The sequence below is a fragment of the Perca flavescens genome, chromosome 5, assembly GCF_004354835.1.
Source record: "Perca flavescens isolate YP-PL-M2 chromosome 5, PFLA_1.0, whole genome shotgun sequence".
In the NCBI taxonomy this organism is placed as follows: Eukaryota; Metazoa; Chordata; class Actinopteri; order Perciformes; family Percidae; genus Perca; species Perca flavescens.
In genome coordinates this window covers 24388187-24401980 of record NC_041335.1, presented here as the reverse complement: position 1 = coordinate 24401980, position 13794 = coordinate 24388187, and the positions used below count along the sequence as shown (strand labels likewise).

Sequence of the window (13794 nt, the reverse complement as noted above, 5' to 3'; positions counted from 1 at the left end):
CGTTGCCCTGGAACGAGCGATTCGTCCATTTATCTGTCACTCATGGGCTTGTGGGAAATGTAGTGTGAGAATAAGGTGTCTTTCCAAAAAGAGACTCCCAAAGCTACAAGAGCTTTCAAGTTTGTTTCCCGTCAGAAAATTACATTTTCGAATCCACAGGGCAAAGATAAGATAGATAAATGTAACTATTATCAACATTATTTTTTATAAGTATAAAAAATATTTATAAGTATTGCCTGCAGCTTTTTACTGTTATTACGTGCTACCGTTGCCCATGGAAACAATTCAAATATCAAACACTTCGTGGTAACGTTATTTCATCTTTTATCGTTTTTAATTAACCTTTATTAACTTGAACCTAGCTGCATTTTTTATTGTCTTTGACTACTTTCGAGGGTGAACAGACCATTCTATTTCGGTTGTAGGCCTAGCGACTAACGCTAGGTTGGTTAGTTAGCTAGCTAGCTAATAACAGTGGAATCTGACTAATGTGTGGTGCCAACCTTATTTTTACAATCGGCAGTGTTTCTCAAATGGGTACGTGTAGGTAGGTACCCCTAGGGGTACTTTGGAGGACTGCAGGGGGTACGTGACATTTTTTGTAAAATGTTTTTCAGTTACAAGGCTGTAGTTACTTCTACTCTCTTTTTTTTCTCCAAGTTTGTCGCTTTTTTCAAAGGTTTTGTCACTGTTTTTAAAGTTTGTCAACTTTTTTTGAAGGTTTTGTCTCTTGTTTTGACCTATTCTTGCCTTTCTTCTTTACTTTGTCCTACTGCCTTTTTTTTCTTCAAAGTTTTTGTCTCTTTTTTCAAAGTTTTTTTCTGCTTTTTTCAAAGTCTTTGTCACTTTTTTCGAAGTTTGTCGCTTATTTGATTTTTTTTGTCACTTTTGTCGCCCTAGTGTTGCCTTTTTATTTGTACTTTTACTTTTATTACTATTTTCGACCTATTTATGCCTTCTTTCTATTGTCTTTTTCCAAGGTTTTGTCGCTTTTTTAAAAGTTTTTGTCGCCTTTTTTCATTAGAATTTAAATGTTTTCCAGGTACAAGGCTGTTGTTTAGTAAATCTGTCGTTGACATCGCTGTATTGTTCCTTTTTTACTTGACATTTTTTTTTCTACCAAAAATTATTCGCGCTGGCCTACATGGCTTAAAAAAAACTGTTCAAAGGGGGTATATTATTGAAAAAAGCTTGAGAACCACTGGTCTATGGTACCAAATCATCACCTGGATCAGGACCGAGATTGCACAACTGTCCTGTCTTTCTGTCTATGGAACAAACCAGCTACACTGGTGAGATCATCCAGAGCAAATGTTATGACTGTGACATGCTTCCTTCTACCACTGGGTGGCAGCAAGACGTTATAAATGAATGGGGGCTGCTGAATAAAACAACAGAAGAGCATTGTAAAGCAGGAGCTCCTTTGTATCCTTATCTTTTTTGGCCATGCAGACATTCTATTTTGTTGTTGTTCATATTATTAGCACATTAGCAACAGTAGAAAAAAGTATTTGTAAATCAGTAGCAGAAGTAAGAGTAGTAACGTTAGACAGCCGAAGCGGGATTTCCAACTGTTTCACTGAGTGTCAAGTTTTTATTTTTTATTTTAGTTAGTTAATTTTAACTGCAGTGTTGTTGGGAACTTTGCTTCTCTACAGTACAATATCATGACCTCATATTTTGGACTTGTAGAGTGGTCATGAGTCAAAGTGTAGTTAGCTTGTTCTTGTTTATATTAGGTTAACATGGTTAGAGCTAAAGCAATCAATCTTTTAATCCATTAGTTGATATACTGAACTGTAATCTACCATTTTTAATTAATGAAGTCATTGTTTAATTCACTTTTAGCAAAAATGCCAAACATTTACAACTTTCAGTCTTCTGTTGTCTAATGTGTTATTAAACTGAATATTTGTGGGTTTTGACTGTAGTCGCACAGAACCAGTTATAGGGAAATGTCACCTTGAGCTTTGGGAAAGTGAAATCAGAATCAGGTTTATTGTCAAGCAGGTTTTTACATACAAGGAATTTGCTGTGGTGTTTTAATGCATAACAATAAACATAGTGAGAGAAAATAAAAATAAAGCATAAATATAGAATAGAAAACAAATACTATAGAAAAATATGTACAATATAAAACAATGCACACCAAAACAGTGAGGCAGCCATATGTGGGTCCATCTTGGATCAAATACCTTTCCTTAAATAATTGATTGATCTGATGAATAAAATGCAGACTAATCAATAATAAAAGTAAATTAGTTTCAGCCCCTAAACGTGTGCATATTCCTTAATATATTTGTGTTAAATGAAATTACCACAACCAAATTGACAGAAAACGCTTTACTATACATACTGTACTGTAAACTCGCCCCAGAAAAACAAAACAAAAAAGGCTAGCATGGACCCAACAGCAATTTTGATAGGTTATTTGGCAATGGGAATTAGGACCTGATGCTAAAAGTCAAAACAGAAGTGATGGGAGTTAGACTATTACTTGTGGTACTGTAGCAGTAGAAACATTAAAAGTACCTGCTGCTGTAAGAGCAGCTGTATGAGTGGTGATAACAAAGATTCTCCGTAACTAAACCATCTCTGGTGATTGCAGCAGGGTTGCAGTAGAGATGGTTAATCTTTGGTTGTAGTAGCAGTAATAGTGATGTTTGTAGCAGCAGTAATAATTGGCAACTCTGTTTCAGAAACTGCACTAAGTGAAAAATCACAGGATACATAGGGCAAATGCTGCTGGTGCTGGTGTCCCTGCTCTGCTGTGTCCCTGCAGCCAAGGCCTGTCTGCAGTGTGACCGCAGGATAAGGCTCCTACTCGAGGACTTTGTCCTGTCTGCTCCCACTGTGAACAACCAGATTGAAATGAAAAAGATTTGTGATCATGCATATGTGACCTACAGAGAGACCAGCTGGGAGCGAAAGGGAGTCATTGGTGAGATCAAAACCTGGTTTAGCATGAAACAACATGGCATGAGTGTGGAGTATGCTGATAATTGACCTAATACAACTTATATTTCATATCTTGTTTCTTCTTTTACTTTTCTTTTTTTTAATAGTGTCAGGCAACTATAGTTTTTTTTTATGATTTGGCAATTAAAGCTTTTACTGCTATGGCCCTTATTTGTTCTGAACTAAAGTATAAGTGAGATGCCTAAACTGTAAAATCAGTTAAATATTACTGTCTCTTTCCTATTGCTCAGATCCCACCACTCTGTACAGAGCCAGAACTGAGTACCAGAGTGAATTTGACCGCTTCTTGAAAACTAAGCACACTGGTAAGAAACAAATGTGTTCCCTCGTATACCACTGAATACATTTCGATATGACACTGTAATCAGATCAAAGTCTACCATATATTAAGATAAAGCCTGCCTCTTTTTTTTAAAGGATCTGTTACATTTGAAGCCATTCAGATCCTGGAGAAGGGGAGGAAAATCCTAGAAAAACACTTGGACACATTTATTCGTGATGGTAATTGGCATGAATAAAAGTGGGTGTTCTGCACAGTTTGAGGCAGGGCACTTTGTATATGTCAGTGTCTTGTACAAGATGCATTTGTTACAGATCATTTGTTTGTCTCTACCTCAGGATTGTGCCCCAACAAGTGTGGTAAGTCTGTCTGATCCTTCCCTCTATAACTGTGTAAATGTAAATGTGTAAATCCTTGTAGGAGCACAAAGTGTACTTACTATATGTTCAGTACATGTTTACAGGACACGTGTGTGTGTGTGTGTGTGTGTGTGTGTGTGTGTGTGTGTGTGTGTGTGTGTTATGGTTTTCAGGTCTTTTGAAACAAAGAGTAATAGATTGCATCTCTTGTCGCTACAAGATATACATCTGTCCCTCTCCTTCTGGCCAGCTGGACTGCGGTGGTATATTTTTTATCTATTTGTTAGTGTGTATGTGTGCGCATGATGTTGGTGAGTGGGTGAAGGCTAGTCTCTGTACTGAGAGTGCACCATTTAAGTGTACACGGACACATGCTGTCACACGTGTGTAAATGTTTCCCTAAGCAAGGCACTGCTGCTGCCAGTCCATGTTCATGGCTAACAAAAAAGATTATTCAAGTTATCCTGACAAATGAATGAAGCATCTCTCTTTTTCTCTCCTTTCACCCTTTCTCCAGAGTACCCAGTGCTGGCTGAGGAGGGAGGCCAGGCAGTGTTGAACTGTTTTCTTCCATGGCATCGTCTTCTGTTGGAAAGACCAGAGTACCACTACTCCTGGGCCCCCGGCGTGCCAGGAACTGAAAAGGTCTCTTTGTCATTACTAGCTCTTTCTCAAATGTGTAGCTTAGCACTTTAAAACCACTTTTCATACTTCCTGATTCCTTTGTATTATATTCTGTTCCTTATTTAGCTGTACAGTATCATCATGAATAGACAACTTTACTGTCTCATACCCACTAACTTACAACTGTCACTTCCTAATGTGTGTGTGTGTGTGTGTGTGTGTGTGTGTGTGTGTGTGTGTGTGTGTGTGTGTAGCTGATCGAGCGTGACTTCAAAGCCTTGGTAGTGACAGATGACTCATCTGTTGTCTTAAATCAGCTGCATGTGGATGAACAAGGAACATATCGCTGCTCTCTGCTGGATCAAAGTGGAACCGTCTTCTACCAAGTCACTTTCCTACTCGCTGGTAGAGTACAGCTTTTAGACATGACATCACAGAAAGATGATCAGACAATTTAATGCTGAAAGGGCAAAAGGAGACACATCCAAGTTAATTTAGCACTTTTTAATAGTTGCCACATAACAGAACAAATACTCCAATAAACAGTTGTCAACTCTAAATAACCGGCAATAAATAAAACACTTTAAGATCTGTAAAACAGTGTGTGCTATAAAACTGTAAGATTAGTCAAATGTCTGTCTTGGTGTACGAGTGCTCCTTAAAGGTCCAGTGTGTAACGTGTTTAGTTGTTCATTATCAAAATCTGTGTTGCCTGTTCACAAACTTGTCCTTTTTCATGAATATTTACATCCACCATCAATTCCAAATATTCCTTTTGGCTTGAAATTGTACATTTGCATTCACGTGAACTGGGGTATATTCATGCGCCATCTTGAAATACGTTAGCCGGTAAGGGACATACAGGACATACTGCTCCGCCTTTTGCGTTTTCGCTCTCACATGATAAACTCACAGGTGCTGCTAATGCTGCTAATGGGTATCGTAGCTTCCCAGCCCCGGCAAGTTTGAAGAAGGAAACATGGAGGACCACACGTATTCAAAATCCAAATTTCAGGAACAGGAGTCTTCTTCTTCGCCCAGAATAAGAAAAAGGATATTGAAAAGAGCAAGAGACCGGCTTTTTGAAGCGTGAAGGCTACCGTAGCTGTAATAGGTACTTTGAACTGCGTGGTGCGAGAGAATTGATTGGGATATATGATCTCAACGCTAGATGGGAGAAATTCCTACACATTGGACCTTTAAATGTTAGTCTTCCAGCCCATGTTAAAGGATATCCATGAGATATCAAGCAAAATTAGAAGCACAACTGTTAATTTCAAAGAAATTTAACTTACTACATGTTCAAAAGGTAAACTAAAGGTTTATAATTAGTTACTGCCTATGTGTGTATTTGTGGGGTGGAGGGCAGGGTGTGTCAATAGATTTGTGTGTTGGTGGTTTTTCTCCTTGTATTGCTGTGTGAGCTTTCTTGTATTTTATGTAGTCTTTTCTTCTATACATGTTCCTTATTGCTGTATGGATTTTAATTCAAAGCATATTAGGTTTAACTCTATTGAAATGTGCTATACAGAATACCGCAAATGAAATTGCCTTACAAAATAATCCCAATCAGAGGATGCATAAAAACTACTTCTAAACTGAAAGGTGTAATGTCCTGCCTCTATATTTTCCTATACACAAATATTGTTCTACAACTCTAAAAGCTCATCTCTCTGTTTTTTTTCATACTCCTTCACAGTCTCCCATTTACCTGACCAAACACACCGACCCATGATCACTCTGCCCTCACTCCCCCACGGAGACAACTACTCACCTTTTCAACCTACTGCGGGCCTGCTGGTGCCAGCCATCGTCATGGTTACTGTTTTGAGTCTGGCAGCGAGCGTAGGCCTCCTAGTTGTCCTGGGGTAAGAGAAAGTAATATAAGTGGGTGGAGGAGAGAAAGAGAGGAGTGGAGGTTAGCAGGAAGGGGTGGATGTGAAAGAGGTGACACAGAACAGTCAGAGAGCATGACAAACTAAAAGATGCGAGGTTAAGGAAGTGGTCATGTAGTCATATAGTTTGAGGAGTGAATAATGACATATGAAGCTTAGGTAGATGTCATATCATATGAAGCTACAATAGATTCATAAATAAGTTTATTGTTTACAATTGAACCGATTACACCATGAAGCTGTTTGCTCTGAAAGTATAGGTCACCTTTTCCAGGAAGTGATGTCAGTTACTTAAGCACAAAATTCAGAATAGATGGACAAGTTTTTCTGTTATTTGTTTGTGTTAAGTTGGGACAGGAACATTTGCATTACTGTGTTTATGATCTTTGTAGAATGATGATGAGTCAGAGGAGAGCCGCTGAGGAGCCGAGCAGGAGGAAGGAGGGAAAAAACACACATAACACAGTGTGATGCAAATACTGTATACAGTACATACACACATACAGTAAATGCCAGGGAGGTTTTACTCGCTTCATGTTGGATATTTCTCTCAGTGTCTGAATAAATTCCCCAACACAAAGTGCTAAGTCATGTCTAGAAATAACACAGAAGTTAGAAAAGCTGTTAGCTACATGCAGATGAGGCACAAAGGGTGTCTAAATGTTTTTGATAAATATATTGTTTGTCCTAAACGATGAACTAGGCTTGTCAATGTGAATCATGGTGAATCAAACACTACGATCTCACTCAGAAAAAAGAATGTTTGTGGTGTAAGAAAACTAGAGCGTGAAACACCCACACTTACACACACACACACACACACACACACACACACACACACACACACACAAAAAAATCCCCCAGAAACCGTCAACTTTCCATAACATTAAGCACCAGCTTGTCAGAACACATGAATGATCTCACCCCAGCAGGGTCACGTCCCCCCTGAATGGAGTGATGGTGGGAGTTTATGAGAGGAATAAGGGATGAGTTAAATCTCCCGGATTAAAGTGTTTTTTTTTCCAGAGATTAAAAGCCCCAGTCATCCAATTAATCCTGGATAATCCCCCTGTGGGAGGAGGGGGGAGACGTGAAGGGGTAAAAGATAGCAGCAGATATTTTCATCAGGGTTTCATTAAATGTTTATGTATGTATCTATATATTCATTCAGAGAGACTGAATAAGGGCACATTTTTTGCATTACTTATAATGTCACCGTTTTCTTGAAACACGATCACCAGACTTTAATTCTGTTTCCGTCTACCTACAGTATGCTCTCTATAGATTTTGATGACACAAGTTGATTCAAAAGATAGTCACCTCTTTCTGTCACATGTCATATTCCTGCTCACGCTTGCCTTTTTTCATCTTTCATATTGTGCTATTGTCAGCAAGTAGCTTGCTTTCAATGTAAAAGTCAAACTTCCAGGACAGCAGGAAGTCATCATCAACAACAACTAATTTGAACCAATTGCGTCAGGCCAGATGTATTATTGGCTGATTCCTTGCCAACCATGACGCTCTGATGTGCTAACATAGGAAAGATGATGAAACATCTGAACCAAATGAAAGTAAAAGCGAGTGATCGATTCACGTATGAGTCTTCACGTCCAGGAACAGTAAATAAATCACCTCTGAAATCAATAAGCGCTCAGGTTTTTTAGGGAAATTTCTGATAAACATCAGGTTTAGTCAGTTTGGGTTATGAGCTATGACGAATGTAGCTTGGGTTGTGATGATACAGTATGAGGGTGTGTGTGTGTGTGTGTGTGTGTGTGGATGTTGAGGCCTGCACGGATGGTGACAGGATGTATGTACGGTGCTTTTTCCTGTCGGGCTGTTGAGATGGGGGCGAATGTTAAAAAAAGAAACCATTCTTTAAGACTCCCTCACACAGAGACACGTCACACTCGTCCAACTCAACAGACCTCATCACTTCACTGTGGGTTTATACGTGTGTGTTCAAGCCCAAAGTGCAGATTGAGGCTACAGTAAATGCATGCTCAGCGGCTCTGCTGACAGCCATGATGTACTGTGCACCAAAGTGTGTGTCTGTGCGTATGTGTGTGTGTGGAGTGAATTTGCAGCCTCAGCAGGGAGAGAGCATGACAAAGTGGGAGTGCTGCTGAGGGGCCAGCAGGCAGCGGTGAGGGAAAGAAGGGAAGTGGGAACATGAAGAAAGTGGTGTCAGAGGTTTGAGTGGGAGAAGTACGTGGGAAGGCAGAGTAATTTGAACGTGGGTTGTGAGGAAATTAGGACAAAGATATCAGATGATCAGAGATCAACTTTGATATAAACGGTCCCACACTACACATTGTACATAAATGACGTTTTTCTGTAGATTACAGGACAAAGTTATCCAGTGGTGGAAAGAAATCTACAATATCCTACTCATTTAGAATTACTGGACTTAAATATTACTCATTTAGAATTACTGGACTTAAATATTACTCATTTAGAATTGAGACAACTTGTATTTAAAACTACTCAAGTAACAGCACAAAAAGACTGCTCTTGAGATGTACTTTAAGCCTTTAAAACTTCAACTCTAAGGTGTTTCACTAAATATTCACAACTAAATAAGCAACAATCAAAGTTTCAAAGCAAGTTTAACACTCAAAACACAAATCAGTTTCATCAGGAAGATGAACTACAAAAAAGAGAAGTCACTCATGTTAAATAAAGGTTCTAACTTTAAAGGAACTTTAAGGTCACCAAGAAAAAGCCAACGTGGCTTCCTGAGTCTAACCTTTTTAACAGGAATACACCCTACCAACTGTCTCCCATTCATCGTTTTCTTACAAAGAACCTTGTAATGTGTCATCTTTACTATTTAACATTATTAATGAAAAAATTATATTCAGTGCACCGTGCAGCTGTTTTATTGTGAGGCAGGGATTTTATTTGTTGTACTGTGTAATAGACTATACTGTCATAGAGAAGAAAGATACATGTGCTGTAGATTTCCCAGCAGAGTAGCAACAAAGCAATTCAAACTTGTTCTGGTATTTAATCAGTGCAACATTTCACTTTTCCTCAAGGTAAAAAGCAACAACCAAAGGGAAATCATTGAGAGAAATGTGTTACTTTACTTTACTACTACTTTACTACTTTAGTGTGTGTTCTGCATGAAAACAGAAGCTTTAATGCAGTGGCGTAGAGAAGCTCAGGTTTAATCTAGGTTGGGTTTTAACGTCCTCATTCAACACAAAAACAACGGGATAACCCCAGAAGACCAAGTGCGCGGTAGGAAAATCAGACTTGACGTCAGTGTCCATATGAGGAGTGACGGTCAGTCCATATATGGTCGTTCCGCTTGTGACGTTGTTTCTTCTGTGGAAAACAAAGGAGGGGCCGCGGTGACCCCGCCCCTCTCACAGCTGTTATCAATGAACAAGTGAAACTCAAGCTACAGTAAAGATGATTTTAACGGACCTGACGGAGAATTCAGCACGTGCTCTCTAGATATATTTACAGTAGATTTTAAAATCATCTCCAAACGTTCTTCATTATCTTAAAATTCGCACAGAAAAACACTTAACCCGGATTTATCTTTTTATTCTTTGAGAGCCTATTTTAGTTGTTAAAAAAAAAAAATAAGCCTTGCTTATTATTTATTAGTTTTAATTTGTTTTAAATAGACTTTTTTTCAGCCATGACTTCAAGCAGTGAGCCTTTGGAAATAAGTGGCAATGAGCTGGTTCACATACTCAGGACCCCCCGGGAACAGTACACCTCTGCTGGCTGTGTGGTGCTCGACTGCAGACCTTTCCTCGATTTTTCTTTTACGCACATTTGCGAGTCCCGAAACGTCAACTGGAACTCAATGCTGCGTCGTAGATCCAAGAGCTCGGTGGTGGCTCTGGAGTGGCTCATCCCGGACAAGTCGCTCCTGGCCCGGCTGCGCCGCGGGGAGTTCTCCCCGGTGGTGGTGGTGGATGAGAGCAGCCGCTCCGTGGCCGAGCTGAAGGCAGAGAGCGTGGCCCAGATGCTGCTCACCGCCCTGCAAAACGAAGTTCAGACGCAGATCTGCTTTCTGCAAGGTAATTAGGCTTTTTCACTCTACGTTGATGCACCAAAATGTGGCCTTTCAGGCTGTTGAATTTGAGTTTTTGAAGTTTTCTGACTTCAAAAACTAAAAACATGAGCTACTTATGTGTTTACTAATACCTATGCACTGATCATATGTAAGCTGAGCTAATATAAGTATTTTTTTTATGTAAGAGTGTAACTTGTTTAATCTCCATACTCAAACCTAAAGGGTAAACAAACTGATGAACTTGCAATTTAAATCATAGGTATATATATATATATATATATATATATATATATATATATATATATATATATATATATATATAAAAAAATATAAAGATGACTTTAGCTAATACTGTGTGACCTCCATTTAGGTGGATTTGAGGGATTTTCAGAGGCCTATCCAGAGTTCTGTTACAGCTCAGCCAGCAGTCCCCTCTCTGCAGTGGAACCAGAGCCAACAGTGACAGGTCGGAGGACACCAGCCTATGATCAGGTAAGATAAACCCTTAACAACTTAACGTTAAAGAGTTCGAATGAAAAAAACAATCTAAAATTTGATAGCATAAAAAGACCAAACTGCTTAGTTATTATTCTTGATTTTAAACATGGACTCTGTCTTGAATTTGTAAATTGCAGGGTGGTCCAGTGGAGCTGCTGCCCTTCCTGTTTTTGGGCAGTGCCATCCACTCCTCCCGCAAAGAGACCCTCGCAGCTGCGGGCATCACAGCTGTGCTCAACGTTTCCTCCACGTGCCCTAACTTCTATGAGGGGGAGTTTCAGTACCTGCGGCTCACTGTGGAGGACAGCCTAGCTGCTGACATCAGAGCCTGCTTCTCCACAGCCATCGCCTTCATCGGTGAGTTTCTCCCCTAAACATCCACAGCTCCCAACCTGTGTAAAGTGTAACCTTAAGATGGAACTTCAGTCATCATTTGCTCACTGTTATGTAACAAAGTCAGTAGACCCACCACACACACAGTGAATTAGTCTCCTCTTAGTTGAGTGAGTCATTTTTTTACACTCTTGATGAAACATGAAATATCCAAAACATTTCTCTAAGCAGCTTGTACACTATAATCCATTCTGTAGCTTAGATTTACGGACCAACAGTGTAATCGTCTGATTACAAAACAACTGGATTACGCTACACGAGATGCAGAAGAGAAATTTATTAGCATCTTATTATTTTCTTTTGCCCGTTTTGACCCCTTTTTTTACCTTGTAAAGTTTAGTTCAGTAGGAGACAGGTGGATTTATAACTTCAGTAAAGGTGAATCGTGACTGTATTTTTATTTCTAGGTTGTGTGTTTCTTCAGTCAGTTTAAAGCCTTTTTTGTATTTCTGCTTGTGAAACATTCTCCATGATGTAAAAAAAAAAAAAAAAAAAAAAAACGGATGTGAAATGAAGCGCAATATGCTGATCTCCCTTCCTCTTCCCGTCTACAGACTCGGTGAAGCAGAGTGGTGGTCGGGTGCTGGTGCATTGCCAGGCGGGTATCTCCCGCTCTGCCACCATATGTCTGGCTTACCTCATGCACACGCAGCGCGTCAAGCTGGATGAGGCCTTTGACTTTGTGAAGCAGCGGCGTCAGGTCATCTCCCCCAACCTGGCCTTCATGGGACAGCTGCTGCAGTTTGAGACTGACGTGCTCTGCCATGGATGAAGACCACAGGTCGCATTCTTTTCAATTCATTCTCCTGCCTCTTGCAGGCGTTGACTTTATCAGCCGTTATCAGCACTTGTATGTACAAATGTACTGTTTGTACTATTGAAACTAGTATATTTCAGAAGTATATGCTTTGTACATTCAGAGAAAAGCTAATTGTGCTGCTGGCATCACATGGCCAGTGGATCTGAACTCCTACTTTTTAGGAGAAACTGACAAACCGCATTTAGCAATATAAACTTGTTATGAACAATTGTGATTCTGAGCCAGCAAGTTGGAGCAGCTATGAGGTAATTTCCCTGACATGTTATTTTCAAGGTGTGTGTGTGTGTGTGTGTGTGTGTGTGTGTGTGTGTGTGTGTGTGTGTGTGTGTGTGTGTGTGTGTGTGTGTGTGTGTGTGTGTGTGTGTGTGTGTGTTTTATTTTGTTTGACTTATGTGCCTGAAGGACTGTCTTATTTTCATACTGGAAGTCATTCCTTCACATTTACGACCACTGTGACATGACAGATCTTTTTATGAGACAACACTGTGTTAACTACTTAAGGCAATACTGGATGAATCTCAAGTTGTATTGTTTACTTTATAAAAAAAAAGCACTAACCACTGTTGGTGTCATTGAATTCTGTATCCTGAGATACATTACACTTGGTAAACTCAAGCTGGAAGATGTTTTTTTTTTTTTTTATTATGTATGTAATAGAATTTTTGTTTTTATTTATTTCAACAGTTGTTATGACAGTGTAGCATTATTACTGTCACTTACTGCACTTTAAAGTTTGGCTGATTCCTGCTGTTTTTTCCACTAAAATAAAAACATGCTGGAGAACACACTTAGTCTGTTTACTCATGCATAATGTCCTTATTTCATACGTGCTGTGTCACAAATTTCACTTCTTATATCCTAAAAGATACAGAATATATATATATTTAACAATACAAATTCATAAGTTCACACTCTGATCTTGCTGCTCTTGCTAAACCAGAAGGTATTAAAACTTTGCATTGCTGAGTGTTTTGGAGGATTATCCACAGAGAATGGGTTTTACAGTCTGAAGTCCTTTTAGACCTCAATTATCACCGACATAAATTTCACATCCACTTCCTCAACTTGCTAGACAAGGATTTTTTTTTCAGCGATACACTTGCAAAAGAGCTGAAAGCCGTAGCGGACATTTATAATCACGAAGTTTAGAAAGTCGACTAAAGAACTACTCCCATAGACTTGTAACCTCATAAGCATACCAACAATACATTCTTGTTACATACTGCGTGTGGCTTTAGTTTGACCAAATAGTGGTTCCTCATTTTGCCAGATTCCAGTTTAACTATTCTCACATCCACATCGATCTACGTTCAAATGGCTGTTTGTCAGAGTAACCATAGGTCACAAGAATATCATGCACAGTTACCTGATGTTATCATGGGTAAAGGTCTCCTTTCCATGAATTTTCACTCAATCAGTCACACTATTTTGAACATTAAATTGTTATAATATAATGTATGATGAACAGCATAAACAAAATGCAGTCAACTTGGCAGAGATGACAAAGAACTACCACTAATTTCATCCCCTGATGCAAAATATGCCAGCCACACTCTTGTCATAGCCATAGCTAAAATAAACTACGTCCTCTTATTTGTAAGTATCCATTGCCCAAAATGTATGCAAGCCTAACTGTTATACTTGGCTTCTTCCTTCCATTAGCCACAGTTTTCCAGACAGAGAGCAGAAAGAAAAACTTGGAGTTTGATCAAGACTTCACTTCAGCGGAAACTCTCACTTTCACAGTCACATTCGGATTACATCAATTGAAGTATATGCATAAAATCTAACAAATTTGAATGGATATTTCCATTAAGTGTAGCATTCGGTTGCGTACACATTCATGCAACAGAATGAACAATCTAATAATGTAATATACAATCATATGTCAGTACAATTACACTTGT

At 39.1% G+C, this 13794-nt stretch overlaps 2 protein-coding genes across 6 annotated transcripts; both read left to right on the top strand.

Moving 5' to 3' along the window:
- Positions 1-71: 71 nt before the first annotated feature.
- izumo1 (izumo sperm-oocyte fusion 1) lies at positions 72-6717 on the top strand. Of its 5 annotated transcripts, none has more exons than XM_028577777.1 (10): positions 72-181; positions 2700-2941; positions 3210-3284; positions 3397-3480; positions 3574-3618; positions 3792-3881; positions 4136-4263; positions 4497-4647; positions 5942-6110; positions 6530-6717. In XM_028577777.1, exons 2-10 carry the CDS (start codon positions 2740-2742, stop codon positions 6606-6608), a joined length of 1023 nt encoding a protein of 340 aa, XP_028433578.1. In that variant the 5' UTR covers positions 72-181; positions 2700-2739; the 3' UTR covers positions 6609-6717. The 5 variants fall into 5 exon arrangements, with proteins under 5 accessions (XP_028433578.1, XP_028433577.1, XP_028433576.1 ...); XM_028577776.1 differs by having other exon boundaries at positions 72-306; XM_028577775.1 differs by having other exon boundaries at positions 72-585.
- Positions 6718-9449: 2732 nt separating this feature from the next.
- dusp2 (dual specificity phosphatase 2) lies at positions 9450-12674 on the top strand. The gene is made up of 4 exons (XM_028577780.1): positions 9450-10180; positions 10547-10668; positions 10812-11031; positions 11622-12674. The coding sequence occupies exons 1-4, from the start codon at positions 9793-9795 to the stop codon at positions 11837-11839; spliced, it is 948 nt and encodes a 315-aa protein (XP_028433581.1). The 5' UTR covers positions 9450-9792; the 3' UTR covers positions 11840-12674.
- The last annotated feature ends 1120 nt before the right edge of the window (positions 12675-13794 follow it).